The 15,929-nt window shown below is 51.9% G+C and overlaps 2 protein-coding genes across 2 annotated transcripts in view; both read right to left on the bottom strand.

Moving 5' to 3' along the window:
- Positions 1–15,929, bottom strand: part of LOC123926558 (flowering-promoting factor 1-like protein 2) — a 345,288-nt gene that overhangs the window by 36,426 nt on the left and 292,933 nt on the right. The gene's annotated exons all lie outside the window — the stretch shown is intronic.
- Positions 11,624–14,882, bottom strand: LOC123927143 (caprin-1-like). The gene has a single exon (XM_045981663.1). It carries the CDS (start codon positions 14,880–14,882, stop codon positions 12,753–12,755), a length of 2,130 nt encoding a protein of 709 aa, XP_045837619.1. The 3' UTR covers positions 11,624–12,752.

Genomic DNA, 15,929 nt, shown 5'->3' with positions numbered 1-15,929 from the left:
GATTTTCCATTTCTCTAAAGCTCCATCAACAAGTGAAACAAAACCCTGTATTACAGGAAATGAAAAACTCTGCCTCCGAGGGGCAGGTGGGTCTGCTGGGGCGGGACCCCCAGGGGCTTCCACTGGGCAGGGAAGCTTCTAGCTTGACGTTGGGAGCTCATTTTTCTATTTCATAAAACATGTGTTTGTATTAGTATTTCATACATTGTTCAGAAACTATCTCAGAAAAAAAAACTAAAATGAAAATACAGAACACAAGAAATCAAAGGAGAAAGGCTGCCAGCCTGTCCCCTGATCTGCGTGGGCTGCAGCCCTGGAGGACAAGTGACCGAGCACCCCGGGGGAGGGCGAGGAGGAGGCAGGTCCGGTATGAGGTCATGGTCAATCACGGGCAGCAGCTCCTCACCCTTCATGGGCATCAGAATCCTCCGAGGGGTTTGTTGAAACCCCACTTCTTGTCCCCACCCCACGCATTCCTGACTCAGCAGGTCCATCCAAGAGTCCGAGTTTCTAACAGGCAGTGCTAAGGATGGTGGTCACAGGCCACACCTTGAGAACCACTGGGGGGGGTCACAGGACCTCCCCTGCTCCTCATTATCTCTTATGGAAACAGCCTCCCTATGGCCTGGGACTGAACCAGAGATGCTTCCCTCCTTCAACGTTCTCAGGCCAAGTCTCCATCCTGGGATCTTCAACGAGCAACACTTCTTCTGTCCGTGCCCATGTTCATGGATAGCACGCACCCCACACAGATGACCACACGAGCCGGGAAGTGGGGACAGGACGGGCCCCAAGCCCCCGGGGAAGTCCTTTAGGGGGTACATCGGGGCACCTTGCCCTGATGTGGACACCACCACACGAGCTTCCCAGACACCAGGCCATGAAGCACCTGGAGCTCCAGGGGCACCACTGTCACCACGGGCCTCAAGATGGGGGGGGAGGGTCCTCAGGGAGGCCACTTGGGAGCATCAGCGGAGTTGACGGGAGCAGCCCCGGGGACCCTGCCACCACGCCCTGCTGCCAAAGGCTGGGTCTGCGGGAGCTTCCGCGTGGCTTCCTGTGACACGCCTCTTCGGAGGTGGAGGGTCCTGGTCAGAAGCCGGCAGAGGGAGGACAGTCCGAACCCCTTCCTTCCCAGGCCCTGCTCGTGATGGTATCTGGTCTGTGGAGTTGCTCATGGTGAAGACAGAGGGAAATGCCAGCCACGGTGACTCAGAAGTCACGGTTTGCAGGTCTGCCCTTATCCACGCCCCACAGACACTCACATGGGGGCCTCTGCTCGCTCTGCCATGCCCTGAGCCCCAGCCATACCATCCTCCAGCTCCCATAACGAGCTCCTCTGCCCTCGGGCTCCGCTTGCCCTTCATCCCCAGCTCTCTGGGCCTCAGGAGGCCCTCTGTGGCCACCCCGGCTGGGCCAGAAACCCCTGATCTACTGCCTGTGGGCCCAGGACCCAGGACCTCCTCACAGCATTTGTCAGAATCTTATCTCTGCATACATGTGTGCGGGTGTGTGCGAGAGGGGGATTTCTGACACTTCTCCGAGACTGGAACCCCACGGGGGAGGGGCACATCTGTCACATTGGCCGGTGCAGTCCCATCACCCAGTTCAGCACTTGGCAAACACCAGACGCTCAGCGAGCTGTCTGATGAATGAATGAGTAAGTGAGATAATGAATGAGTGAGCCGGTGGCGGGGTGTGGAAATGGTCAGTTCAAGGATGCAGGTCAGACCCACTTGAGCAGTGGCTGCCTGGGACCCCAGGAAAGACTTGAGGCACAGGTTTTTCATCCTGGGAGGGGCAGAGTATTGCGGTTGGAAGGAACTGGGGCCTCACCCTCTACGAGACCACCAGAGCACCCAGCCCTGTATCCCCATGAGACCACCAGAGCCCCCAGCCCTGTACCCCCTATAAGACCATGAAAGCCCCCAGCCCTGCCCCCACGAGACCACCAGAGCCCCCAGCCCTGCCCCCCATGAGACCACCAGAGCCCCCAGCCACTCACCCACTCACCCGGGCCACGTATCTACTGTGTGCCCAAAAGGACATGTGTTGCGAGAGGTAATTAGAGCCTCCCGCTCACAGTTTGAAAGGTGAGGAGCGAGGCCATCGGGGTCCGCCGATGGGCTAGCGGTGCGTGTTCTTTGTGGCTTCTTCCTGTGTGGCTGCTGATTGTGTCTGTGGCCAACATGACCTCCTGATCCCAGAATTGTTCTGGACACCCTGCCAACCTCAGCCCCTGCATTCCACTCTTCAGACCCAGGCTGGACCCTTCCCTCCACCTCTGCGGCCCCATCCTAGCCAGGATCCCCTTCTCTGCTGGCAGCTTTCCTTGTGCCGTCCCCAAACCTTCCCATGGCTCACGTGCCTGGCACCCCGGACGCGTCCCCATCAGGCCCTCCATGGTCTGTGCTCTGGAGCAGGCCACCCTTCTCCCTGCCTGGCTCCTTCTTGCCACTCAGAACTCAGCCCTGATGTCTCCTCCTGGGAAGGACCCCATGGACCCTGTTGGCTGAAGGACGCCCAGCAGTCCTCTGACTTGCTTCGCCAACATCTGCCTACCGGGCTCGGAGCCACCACTGCTGGTGAGACACTGACACCTGGTCTCCTCTCTATGCCCTGCAGACTGTGGCCTCCGGGCAAGTGGGGCTCTGCTCCCAGGCCGTGCAGGAATCCTCCACGCCTGGCATGGTGCCTGGGTTGGGCGGGGCAGCCAGAAGCCGGGATGAACTTCCTGAGGGCAGGCACCACTGGGGACACGTCATGGTGTCCCCTCTTTACGCCCTAAGTTGCTGGCCCAGAGCACTGGGTGCTGGGTCCCTCAGCCCATGGAAGAAGGACGGAGGGAAATCCCTGTGCCTTGACCTCGCACCTGCACCATTTCCCCATCTTGGACACTGGCTCCTGTCCTTGCGCCCTGTGCTGTGCTGGCTCGGTCACCTGCTGCTTAGCAGATGTCCTTCTGTGGGAGCAACCAGCGCTGGCCTCCTGCACACACCATCACCCGAAACCGAACCATGATGGGAGCGTTCTCCTCCTCAGAATGACAGATGCTGTGCTGATTAGAAGGACAAGGGCCAAGCAGCATGTCTGACTCACGTGCTGTGATCATTGGGTCATGCGCACCTGCCCCTGGAAGGCCCCACATCTCCACGATGTGCACGCTGTCACCAAAGAGCCAGCTGCTTCTCTCATCTGCCCATTTTCCCGGGCTTATAATTCTCTTTCCAACACACATTGTCACGGGAACTAAGGGATGATTTCTTCCTCTCCTCCCCGCCCCAACCCACTCATAAGGTGACGTGAGCACACGTCTTGGCAAAGGAAGGCATTCACACGCGTGGCAGGAACAACCTAGAAAGGTCTAGAAGGGTCTCCAGAGCACAGGCGAGCCCCACGCTCCACTCAGATGGAGACCCAAGTGCTCAGAGGTCTCCTGTCTCTCATTATCATCAGGACAAGCGACTCCTCCCTCCAGCTTCCAGGCAGAGCTTCCCATCTCAACGCTGCTGCCTCCTGAACCGTCCCAAACCCTCAGACACCGTCTGATGCTGCTCATGTTCCCAGAGCCTCCAGCCTGAGCCATTCAAGCAGAGCCTCTTTCCCCGGGATCTGAGATCTCCCATGACATCCCCCCAGCTCCTCCTTTGCCGAAATGGGAGCAGCCGGCCTACATTCCTCCTGGGCAGCAGGCTGGGAGCATCGGTTCACGTGCACATAGCCTGGACTGATCAGAGCCATCTTCCCAAGGTGGGCTGATACGCCTTTGATCATTCTGGCTGTTTGTCAACAGACAAGTGTGCGTGCGTGTAAGTGTAGAAGCTCTCATGATCCACAGACTCATATCTGGTCTACATCCAGGCCCTAAGGAACATCTTTGGCCCTGACTTCCCTCCTCCCAGAAACCTTCCCTAGATGACCTCTTTCTTCTCCAATGATTCCTGCCTTGATCTCCCTCACCATGTTCACCAATGCCCTGTTTTGCATCCCAGTACCCACGATCATGAACTCCTGGGTAAGGCCCCCTGACTGGCTCACGAGGAATAGGGATAAATGGTAATTATTGGGAATAAGTGGCCAACGGAAGGAGAGAGAAGCAGCCGGAGACCCTGGCCACCGCTCTCTCCAGCCCCTCCCTGCGGCCCCATGCTGGCCCCGCTGGAGTTTCTCCTGCCGCCTGCAGAGCCCTGGGAAAAGTGCTAGACCCTCTACATCGATGGGTCCCCAGCTGGGGACAGTGATGGCCCCAGTGTGAGAATGCATGCAGAAGTCCTCACTCACCACTGGGCACACAGCGGATGCTCTATGGATACCATTGCTTTTTTTTTTTTTTTTTTTTTTTTTACCATTTCATTATCTTTTTTTTTTTTTAACCATTTCAGCAATAACCCTCAGCAGTGTGTCTAGGCAAGCAAAGACAAATTCTTCAAGCACAAAAATTTGAGGAAAAAAAAATTTATACCCATTTCGGAAACAAACTTGTAGCAAGTGCATAAGCTTCTTTATTTCTAAAACACCAGGATGCTCTCCTGACAGCCCAATCATTTCCAGAACAATCCATTGGCATCTTGTTCCATAGATGCCAACGTCCTTAGGGGCTGTGAAGAACAGAGGGGATTTCCCAAATTTTCTTTTCAGTTCTTATGACTGCTGTGTGTCTGTGTCTGTGTGCGTGTCTGTGTATACTGACACATTCATGGATGGATGGTTGGCTGGCTGGCTGGATAGTTAGATGGACAGATGTGTAGATGGATAATATGATGGATAGGTGGATGGTTGGATCGACAGATATGTAGATGGTTGGTTGGCTGGATGGTTGGATGGACAGATGTGTAGATGGATGGTTGGTTGGATGGATGGATGCTTGGATGGACAGATGCGTAGATGGATTGTTGGCTGGCTGGTTGGATGGTTGGATGGATAGATGTGTAGATGGATGGTAGGATGGATAGACGGATGGTTGGATGGACAGATGCGTAGATGGGTGGTAGGATGGATAGATGGATGGTTGGATGGACAGATGCGTAGATGGATCGTTGGCTGGACGGATGGATGGTTGGATGGACAGATGTGTAGATGGATGGTTGGTCAGATGGATGGATGCTTGGATGGACAGATGCATAGATGGATGGTTGGCTGGCTGGCTGGATGGTTGGATGGACAGATGGGTAGATGGATGGTTGGCTGGCTGGCTGGATGGTTGGATGGACAGATGGGTAAATGGATGGTAGGATGGATGGATGGATGGTTGGATGGATAGACAGAGGTGGAAGACAGACAGATGCATACGCACACCTATAATGCCCAGAGAGATACATCAAACACTTGTGCAGACCATGTGTGTGCTCACATGCACACGTATGCGTCTATGGGCTTCTCCATCATCTTAGCTATCGGCATTCCTCAGTGTTCTCCATGGGCATGTCTCCATCAGTCTCCACGTTTCTGCTCTTGAAACAGACCAGAGGGCTGGAGTGTGAACAATGGCCCAGTGTCAGTAAAGCCCGGGCAAGGGCTCAGGGTGGGCCCTGTCATCCCCATTCTGTATGCATGTTTAATTCTGCTTCATTTTTTGGCATTTATCTTAGATCCAGAAGTCTCTGTAAGACGATGACCAAGGTGCACGCCACCACACCCCTCCATGGTCCTGCTCAAGTCCCTCCTGAGCCCCGAGGGCAAGGACAGCCCCTGGGATGGCTGACCACAGCATGCTTCCATCCACATGCACACTTCTTATGTTGGCAAAGGCAGAACCGAGTGTCGCCCCCACTGCAGCCTTTCCAAACCTTTGCTGGGGATCTCCTGACTCAGAGCTCAGTTCAGGGTCTGCAGGCCTTCAGGGAAGATGGTTCGATGTTTATTGCCTGGACATTAAAGGATTTGAGGGTCTTTGCTCAAAGAACTAAAATGTAGCATTTTCGTTGTTACTCCATGATACGGCCAATGATTGGAGGATTTTGATTCCCAGGGTGGCTGCATCAGATGTACTGAGTGTGAAGCCAAAACCCCAAAGCCAGCAAGAATTACATCGGCTTTTCTTTTCTTTATGAGAAAATGGCCTATAAAATGTTATCGCGCAGCTCCCAGTGTGGCCAATGATGCCTAATTAACAGGAACCCCTTAGGTACGGGAGCCAGAGGTGGGCAGCCAGCAAGTGTTCTGGCAGCCAACACCCGTCCTCACCTACGTCCAGCACACCTGCGGCCAGCTTCACTGAGGCAAGGAGTGTGGTGTGCAAACTGGAGCGATGGGTTGAGAGAGGCCAGGAAAGCCCAGTGCCAGTGTGGAACGAAGTCATGGTGGCGAGCTGGCCTGGACCAGCAGTGCTAGCGGCTCCCACTTGTAGCCAGGCCAGAAATGAAGGTCCAGGCCAGGGCCTGTAACAGGTCACATGTGGGGCCTGGGGCCAGGAGGGTCAGAAAGCCCCCATTTCTCCTCTGAGAGGATGGGTTCTGAAGGATGGCGGTGCTAGGAAGAGGGAAGGCTGGGAACTTGAAGGACAGCTATGTGACCCCCTACCCCCAGTCCCACAGGGCGTCCTCTCGCAAAGCATGCTCTCCCACACCCAGCACCGCCTGGAGAGCAGCCCAGGTCCTGCCGACACTGGGGCCTCGGCTGGGGGCTGTGCCGGGCTCCGAAGATGTTCACCACACCCCTGGCTTCTGCAGGCTTGCTGCTAGCGACATCCTGCCCAGCCACGACCACCCAGGCTATCCCCAGACATTGCCAAATGCCCCTGAGGGCACGATGACCCCCAGGAGAAACCCAGCATTGCATGCTCTTCCGAGTGACCACTCTTGCTGAGAACGGTTCACTCCCCACATGGTGAAGCCGGAAAACCACGTCTTCCAGCGTGAAAATAAGCCTCTCGACAGCAGGCGGGGCTGAGGGTGTGAGATAATCATTCTTCTCTGTTGCCCTCAAAGGTTCATCACACCAGCTGAGCTCAAACACACTTTTCTTTCTCAGAGGTTCCTACCGTGGCCTGTCCCAGGGGCCCGTGCTCAGGGCCACTGTTCACAGGAAGGAACTGGGACAAATCGTCCCCCCTTGCAGGCAAATCACAGAGAAAACAAGGCGAGGAAAGAAGAGGAGAGAAAATATGGAGAAATGAGCCTGAGCAGGAGGAGGAGAGGCTGATTGCAAAGGCGTCCATGCTCACAGCTCAGGAATAAAACCCGGCTTCCTACGAAGGCCAGTCTGTGGGGCTCTCGTACATGAAGGTCAGTTCACGGTGGACAAAGGAATGTACAGGCCAGGGCTGCAGGCCTTATGCAACCTGCGATGACTTGGCTTGCCACCAGAGCGGCCCAAATTAGTTGTAAGGCAGGAGGAAATGATGGCAGCTTTGGAGAGACCCAGCGAGTCCGTGGTCCAGGCCTGGGTGCCTTCGCAGCCCCAACCTACATCCACAACCGTGAGACCCTCCCTGCTGACCAAGCTTTGCCTCCAGGGCTGGAGGAAGCAAGTCTGACATCACCTGCTGCAGAAACCGTGAGCTATCAGGACAAAGTCCGGACCTGCACCACGGTGGGCAAGATGCACTCGGGCAGGTTAAGAAGCAGGGGGGCCAAGAGAGTCAGCGTTGGCAAGGAAAGGCAGTGCTCCATCCCTGAAGTGGTGGGAAAGCAAGAAAATGTAGCCAGGGCCCCGGGGGCCTCCTTCCAGCCCCAGCAGCCCAGCAGGACACAGTGAGAACAAGGTCATCTCCACGACATGTTGTGCTTGGAAGTTGGCGGAAGTTTCCAGGGTCTTCTGACCCACGTGCCTGAGTGGAAAACAGGCCCCATTTCTTGTTCTCAGCATTTCACACATTCATAAGGTGTGAGGTTACTGGCTGAGCTATTCCAAAGAACTCAGAAGAGCAGAAAAAAGCCTCGGGCTACAGACTGCCAGGAAGAGAATGTAGCATGTGCAGAAAATAAGGAATTAATGTCTAGCATATATAAAGAGCTCCTAGGAATCAATAAAAAAGCCAAACCACCCCCCAAAATACATTCATCTATGCAGAGGTACAAATAGCCCACATAAAACACGACACTTTCAATATTATTAGTTATCAGGGAAGTAAAGATTTTAAAAATATGCTCTAATTACCAGATGGTCAGAAATTCAAAGGGCTGAAAAAAACAAGTACTGGAAAGACTGCCTAGAAGGAGCACAGTCTCGGGGGGCATTTAAATGAGTGAAGTCTGTTTTCCAAGGCAATCTATGAGTTCAGCAGGGTGTGGAAAGGCATCAGTTGTAGCGAGGGATGACAAAGGCAACAACCTACATGTCATCGATATGAGTTAAACAAACGAGCCCAACACCCAGTCTGGAGGACCTTATGCGGTTTTTCTCAAGTGAGTGCACCTGTGCGTTCTGATAATGCATATGCTCCAAGGCACACGAGGTTTAAAAAGCAAGTTGCAAAAATATATGTATAATCAATCCCATCTGTGCTAAAATATTGACCTCGGTTCATGTATCCACGCAAACACATGGAAAGGTGCCAAGGGGGCCGGGGTTCGATGGGACCCTCAGGATTTGTTTGACGGGACTTCTGATGGTGACTTACAGTGTGGGAGAGAGAGAGGGGATCATGGAATGTGCGGGATGTCTTACTTCCATGGGGGGCCGCGTGTTGTCATTCCGGGACGGGAGACTCTGAAAGGACACGTCCTGGGCTCTGACGCCAGCCAGGGAGGTGTCGCTGGACTCAGGCCACAAAGCGCTGATCTACACTCTTCTCAGGTCTCGTTTAAACTGTGGGTTATTTCTTTTTAAAGGAATTTTCATCACGCATTTGATGAAATGGACATGTCATTTCTAAGAATGTCCAGAATCTCCTGACAGCCCTGCTCGGCATCTGTCTGCTTCTCCGGAGTCTGAAGCACCTGCGTGTGACTCCACAGCACGGATATGTGGCCCCGTGCTCTGGGGGACGACCAGAGGCCGAGGCGGTGCAGTGTGGCTGGACAGGGCACGGCGACGGTGGCGATGGGCAGACAGGACGCCCGGGGCTCGGACTCCGCCCGTGTGTGGCCCGGCCCCTCCCGTGTCGGAAACACACGTTCCTGCCATCCTGCCGTGAGGCTGCCTCATGGACGGAGGGAGCGGACACGCTTACCTGCATTGGCACCTGGATCCCCTCCCCCAGCAGAGCCGCCACCACAGTGGCCATGGTGGCCAGCCGGCAGGCACAGCCCCGTCCAAGCACGGTGTCTCTTGTGGGAACATGGCCTGTGCCAGGCCCACCTCGCATGGAGCATGTTCTCTGTCCTCCTGACTCACTCCCCAGTCTCTACAGTGTTTTCTTCCATACTTATTTCCAGAAAATAAAGGACAGCAATAGGCAGGTCCCCAGTTTCACATGTCTTATGAGGACCACGGGTTTCATGGCTCGAGACAGAGCCTGTCTGGAGGCCACGTGAAGGGAGCAGCTCAGCAGAGGCCAAGGGCAGTGGTCTGGCCTGGGCTAGGGCTCTGCTGACTGTGGACAGGGAGAGGACAGTGTGTGGCTGTCTCAGGTCAGAGGTCTCCTCCCAGCGGGGCAGGCTCCCCTCCTCTCTTAGGTCATGGTCCCCAAATGGGGCTGGGCGGTGGTCAGGGCGGCTCCCAGCACTGGGGATGTCCCCCGGGACCTGGCAAGGGCCCTGTCTGCTCTGTGCGTGCTGCATCCCCTGCAAGTGCCCTGAGGGAGTGGTCCCCCTCTTTAGCACGTGCTTTATCCCGGAAGGCCTCACATCCCAATCCAACCTGCAATGCTTTCCCCATGGAGCTGTTATGAAGGTCATTGTGTTATTCTCCAAGACAGGGCTCCCTATTCACTGTGGGACAAGAGGCTGCCCTGGAATGGGGCTCTGGAGAGCACAGTTACTTACGCACGAGCCCCCAGTGGAGGTGTCTGCACCCTGCTCTGGGCCGGCCCCCAGCCCAGCCCCCAGTCAATGCCGCGGGTCCTGGCACGGCCAGCGGAGAGCTGGGACACCACAGGAAACTGCTCCACTCAACCTCCACGCGGCCCAGAGGGATTTCTCCTCACCTACTGTGTAAATCAACTGGCTCACACCTCAAATGGGTGTTTCTTCCCTGTGATTCAATTCCCAGCAAGCATTAGCCAGCGCTCAGGATGAGAACTGCCATGGTAGACCAGTATAGCCCACCCGCGGCGGGAGCCGGCCGCAGCCCTGCCCCGAGAACAGACGGGATGCGTGTGGGTTCCGTCCCTCGTCCCTGGAAACACCAACCCCGCCTCTTACCAAATAGCTCCTGGTCGGGGGCTGGCGGGGTGCTGTCTGTGGGAGCAGCAGTCTCCCCTGTACCTATCCGTGATGACAATGGCTTGTCCCTCCAGGACCCAGCCCAGTTCTGGACATTTGGTCCATGTGGAGCATGGAGGGGCACACTATCAGAGTGGGACTTTCCATGCACACAATCCTGGGTGCTGGGCCCACATAGCACAAAACAAAACCCGGGTGGGAAGACTGATAAGGTGTGGCCCTCCCTCCTCCCCGCCTCCCCATTCACCGAGGCCTGGGTGGCTAAGAAAGGACTGGGGCCAAGTCGTCCCAGGGAGGCGGAAGCAGGTGGGGCATCTCTGTTGCCCTTTCCCCCAAAACGCAGTTTGAAAACATACAGTAAAAGAAAAAAACAGGAGTTTTTAAGATCCTATATCAATTACATTAAAAAGTCCAACTGGTTTTTTCTTTCATACCAGGGATGAGAGCAGTTACTCTCTATCACACAATCGCTTATTTTAAACCCTGGGGAGTCACCTCCAAAATGACAGGTCCTCTGTGCCTGCTGAAGCCTCTTCCCACCCTCATCCACGCCGCTCACACAGCCAGTCTCCAAGGCATTTGGAGAGACTGAGCCAGAGGACACCACGAAGTGTGAATGGATTCTGGATGATTTAAACACAGGAAGTGAAAGAGAACAAAAATGATGTTCTCCCTGGAAGTTCAGTTTTTTTGTTTTTGTTTTTGTTTTTTTTTTTTTAAAGTCAAGAACTTATTTTATTTTAAAATAAACATTGAAGATATGCCCCCTTCCCCACCACCCTACAAAAAACTTTTTTATGTGGAATGTTCAACAGCCTATCCATTTTAGTAGGTTACAAAACCAGCAAAAACTCCAGTTGTCTAATAATGAATGTTTGAGAATAGTTTTGTGTCTTGTTTGTTTTTCTTTAGTAGCTGAGCACCTACTGGAAAAACTCCTTAGCTAAAGGCTAATAAAACAAAATTCAATTTCTGCACAGAAAATACCATTCACTTAGTATTAGTAGCCTTTGCTGAATAGATGGGATTAATTCTCCATGAAGTCAAGGTGGGATATGACAAGCAGCATTAAGTTCATAGGCACACAGAACTAGTGCTCAAACTGCTAGCACAAATTCCAACAGTACATAAATTACTAAGCTGTCATCTCCATCAAACTTGTGACTCTCCCTATGCATCTAAGTGAAGGAATCACCACTTTGAATATAAATGCCTCCATGAGAAAAAGGTAATTCAATTAGGGTTAGACAAAAGATAAATGCAACTATAGAAATAGCTGCTGGAGATAACCATAAAATTTGAAACACTAACAGTGCATGGGGTGAACCACATAAGCTGCTAGCTGTTGAACACCAGTGTTTCAAGATACAACTTTTATAAACATGTTTTATTTGTTTTGCTTATACCATCAGAACTGAGACTACTGTCTGTCATTTCCCTAAAATAGGGAAATCAATCTAAAACACATACTGGTGCTTTGCAAAAGATAGCAATTTAAAAGGGTGGTAGCAGCAGGCATTTGCTATTTTTCTTTTGAAAACCTTCAGGCTGCAGGAAAAACATGTGACCAAGAGTGTTATGATTATCCATTAGATATTTTCATCAGTACCTATACCAATTTAGGTGACAATACAGCAAGATTCAAGGATTAGTGACAGACAATGTACATTATAAGGAATGATATATAGTACCAATCCTTACAAAAGTCATTGTCGAAGAAACTGTTAAGTGTTCAAAAAGGTATCTAAATACTTCACATTAAGTACAGAAGCGGCCATCCAGATTACATCCCGTATTTGTTGCATATTTTTCAAAAAGTGCCAATCAAAGCCTAATTTTGCATTTTGGCTTTGTCTTATACAGTATCAGCTGTTAAAAAGCAATTTACATGTGTTTTTAACCACAGTCGTTTGGCCAGAGGATGAATAGTGCTGTGTCAAAGCTGGTAGCCAGCCTTTTATATTAAGGGCCCATGCATAATTTGGTATGCATCTAACGTTCAGTGCTCCAATTTAACTGGAAAAGCTGTGAAATGCAGTTGTTCTGCCAAACCACACTCCACTCCTCCTCGAAGGGAAATATTTTAGTTTTGTCAGTTACCACTGAATAACTCTAGGGCTGATTTATAGATTTTGTCCAATGTCAAAAGTCAATCTTGCTTTTTCCAAGCCACTTCAAATAACTATGGAGATATCACCCTGTAAAGTGTATTATGTTTTACTCCTAAGCAAGGGTGAGGAATCTGAGTATCATGTGCAAGACTCAAGATGACGCTTAGGACAGAACATGCAGAATAAAAATAGTTTCCTTCCATATCCAGGTAATATGAAGCTGACAATTGTAGTCCTGTCTTTATGGGATGAAAACAGTCCCTTTACAATAAGTTTCCTGAAAGGGAGAACAAATAGATAATAACTCTTCTGGTAATATATTATGGTACACTGGCCAGTGTGTTTTTGGCGTTTAAACATAATCCTGTGAATCAGATTAATTCACTTGCTGAGTGTTCATTTGCGGCATCCCTCTGTTGGGTCTTGGGGGCCCTCCACGACCTCGTGGGGCTCCCCGTGGTCCACTCTGCTCAGATCCTCGCTTGAAATTCTGCTGATATCCATCCCGCTGATAGCCAGAGTAGTCCCGGGGAGCACTGAACTGAGATTGTGTGTAACCACTGTTTGGAGTGTTAGAGAATGAAGGGCGGTAACCATCATATCCTCCTCTGAATCCATTGGCAGGGCCCCTATATCCATTCATCAAGCCTCTAGCACCACGGGAACCACCACGAGACACACCACGACTGTTGTAATACGGCTGACTGCTACGTGGAAATCCAGTGTTCTGCTGGGGAGGCTGCTGGTGGTTACCAGTCACCTGATGAGGCTGGTCCTGGGAACCATGGTAGGTGCCAACCACTGTTTGAAGCTGTTCTTGCTGAAGGTCTGTTTGTTCTACTTGGTGAGGCTGACTAGAAAAGCTCTGGTTGTAACTGGGCTGGTACTGATTTTGCTCTTTCAAAGTTTCTGGTTCATTAACAGGAGGAACTGGGGCATTCATATTGAACACCGTTTGCATGGATTGGAATGGAGCTGCATTTACATTGATTCCACTGCTATGTAATGGTTTGCTTGTCCCAGCCTGGAACACCTGAGGCTGAGAAGCAGCCAGAAGGGAAGATGATGCTGTAGTCTGGTCTGTATTTAAGGAGATTGTTGCCTGAATCTGGTCAGTTGGTTCCTTTTGTGGTCGCTGCTCTGTAGCGTGAGAAGGCTGGTACAAGGGTTGAGGTGCTGTGTACCCTTCACTTGTGGATGAAACCAAAGGAACCTGTGTAGCTTCTGGTTGTACCGGAACTTGATTAGGCTGAGCAAGTCTAGATTCAGAATGAACCGGAGGGCAAACCAGCTGGGGCATGTCCATGTTTTGTGTCGGATTCATAGGCTGTGCAGATACAATGGCAGGATCAAGAGTCTGGTTTTCAAAATCCAGCATTGAATCCTGTATGAAATTATAGGGCCCCTGCATTTGCGCCATAAGGTCTTGGACTCGCTGTCTTCTCACAACGGGATCTGCCTGAGCCACTGGAGTCAAAGAGTGGGGCTCTGGCACTGAAGGAGATGCAGCCTGAGGTTGCTGCTGGAGTGAATTTACCACCTCAACTGTTTCGACTGTCCACTCATCTACCTGCTCCTTTTCACCACTGCTGAACTGTGTTTCTGCCATAAATTGTCTATTTACATACTCTGTTGATTCAACTTCACTTTGTTCAGTGTATTCTTCTGCTGGCTCAGGTTCAGCTTCAGCTACCTGGTCTTCAGCTGTAGGTGCTGAAGCTGCCTCTTCTTCCTCACACAGCCCATTCTGGCCGTTGTGGGTGCTGTCAAAGTAGTTTGACTGGAAAACACGCTCAACAATTTCCTTTAGAGCTTTATAGGTTGTTCCACATACAGATTTTTCCTTTCCTTCCAGCAAGTCCCATAGGTGAATGGAAGCATGTTCATACTGCTCATTCAACCTTAAGCTCATGTCCTGTTCAGGGTCTGCTAATTTGTAGAATTCATCCAACAATGACAATTCCTCTTCAGACAATATTGGCACTCCATTCAAACCTTGCTTCAGGTCAGTTCTCACCTCATCATCTCCCAATTTGTCCAAAACATACTGGAGCTCAAGTACAGTTTTTAAACGTTTTTGTTCAGCTTCTTCTCTCATAAGCTGCTCCCGACGCGCTGTCTTCTTTATTGTTTTCTGAATATCTTGACTTAATGCCATGAAACTCCTCTGTAATTCTTTCGCAAACTCCAAGTTATTTGTGACTTCCTGGTACTTAGATACGGCATCCAGCTGATCTTGATTAAGCCTTTCCCCTTTGTTCATTCGTTCCTGGTAATCATCAAGCTTGCCCTTTTTCTTCTCCAGGTTCCGAAGTTTCTTGTCGATTACCCCGAGGATCTGCTTCATGGCTTCGGTCTGGACAGCACCGGTGCCAGTTGCGGGGTGCTGGGAAGCCGGCGCAGCTGCCCCGGCCCCCGCCTCACTCCCGGAGGAACCCGACGGGGGTGGCGGTCCGGACGACTTGCTGCCGCTGCCGCTTCGGCTGTGGCTGGTGGCTGAGAGCATCTTTAGACCGTGAGAGGAGAGAAAGAAAAAGCGGGAGGAAGGAGGACAAGAGCGGCGAGTCAGGCTGCGGACGGGGCGAGACGGGGGACAAAACGCGCAGCCGGCGGGAGCCTGCGCGAGCGGGTGGGGGTGGGGGAAGGGGCTGGAAGTTCGGTTTTAAAGCTGGAGAGCGTCTGGGCAGAATTCAGTCTTCCTACATTTTGCAAAAGAGAATTATTGGCAATAACAACAGGTTTTCTGCTCTCTCCTGAGTCACTCGCTTCAAATGCAGAAATATTTACCACAATGGCGGGAAAACAGCCCAAAGGGAAGCCATCATACAAACACGGACCAGCGGTACCCGGAGGAGAGTTTTCCGTAAGCACACGCATGGGTTTCCAGATGTCTCTTTAGTCATGTGGTGGGTTATCTCGAATTACGGGATGACTACTGGTAACCCAGCCATCCTACAATGTGAACGCCCTCGTTTGCACACCCCAGACGTCGAGGTCCCAACTCCTGCTCGGCCAAATCAGCTGCCGCCCAAGAGACCAACGGCCTGTTCGAGACCAAGAAAATGCAGCCTGTTTGCACAACACACACGACTGTGCTGAGCAAAGCGAGGTGGGCTGATGTTTCCCCAACACCCAAGCCGGGTTCAGTTTGCCCTAGAAGCACCCGTGATCCCCAGCAGAGCTGAGCGGTGGACCGCCAGGTCTGTGAGCAGTGGGAGCAACCTCCCGTGTCTCTCTCAGAGCTCAGTATTGCAGGGAAGGGGGAAGCTCTAATTCATTTCAGATGACACTGACAGCTGCCGGTAAGGATCCCTTCTGTTATCTGTCATATTTGTGCTGAGTCACCACAGGAAAAATCGTGGGAGTTTATTCTGCTACCCTTTTTCCTCTTTGGTGAAGTATGAAAAGGGAAAAATGTGTTGATAGTTTGGTTTTTTTTTTTTTTTTCTTTAAGCAAAATCCAAGTAAGAATATTTAGAACCATGTGAAAGAGAGGCTGCTCACCTGATCACATGTGTTCTGCTAGAAACAGGCAAGCCATCAGCCCCAAACT

The sequence above is a fragment of the Meles meles genome, chromosome 16 (genome assembly GCF_922984935.1).
Source record: "Meles meles chromosome 16, mMelMel3.1 paternal haplotype, whole genome shotgun sequence".
Taxonomy (NCBI): domain Eukaryota; kingdom Metazoa; phylum Chordata; class Mammalia; order Carnivora; family Mustelidae; genus Meles; species Meles meles.
This window is presented reverse-complemented; position numbering and strand designations above follow the sequence as displayed.

Bases quoted from the DNA above. Each gene is read 5' to 3' on its own strand.
- LOC123927143 (XM_045981663.1), bottom strand. From the start codon at position 14,882: ATGCTCTCAGCCACCAGCCACAGCCGAAGCGGCAGCGGCAGCAAGTCG.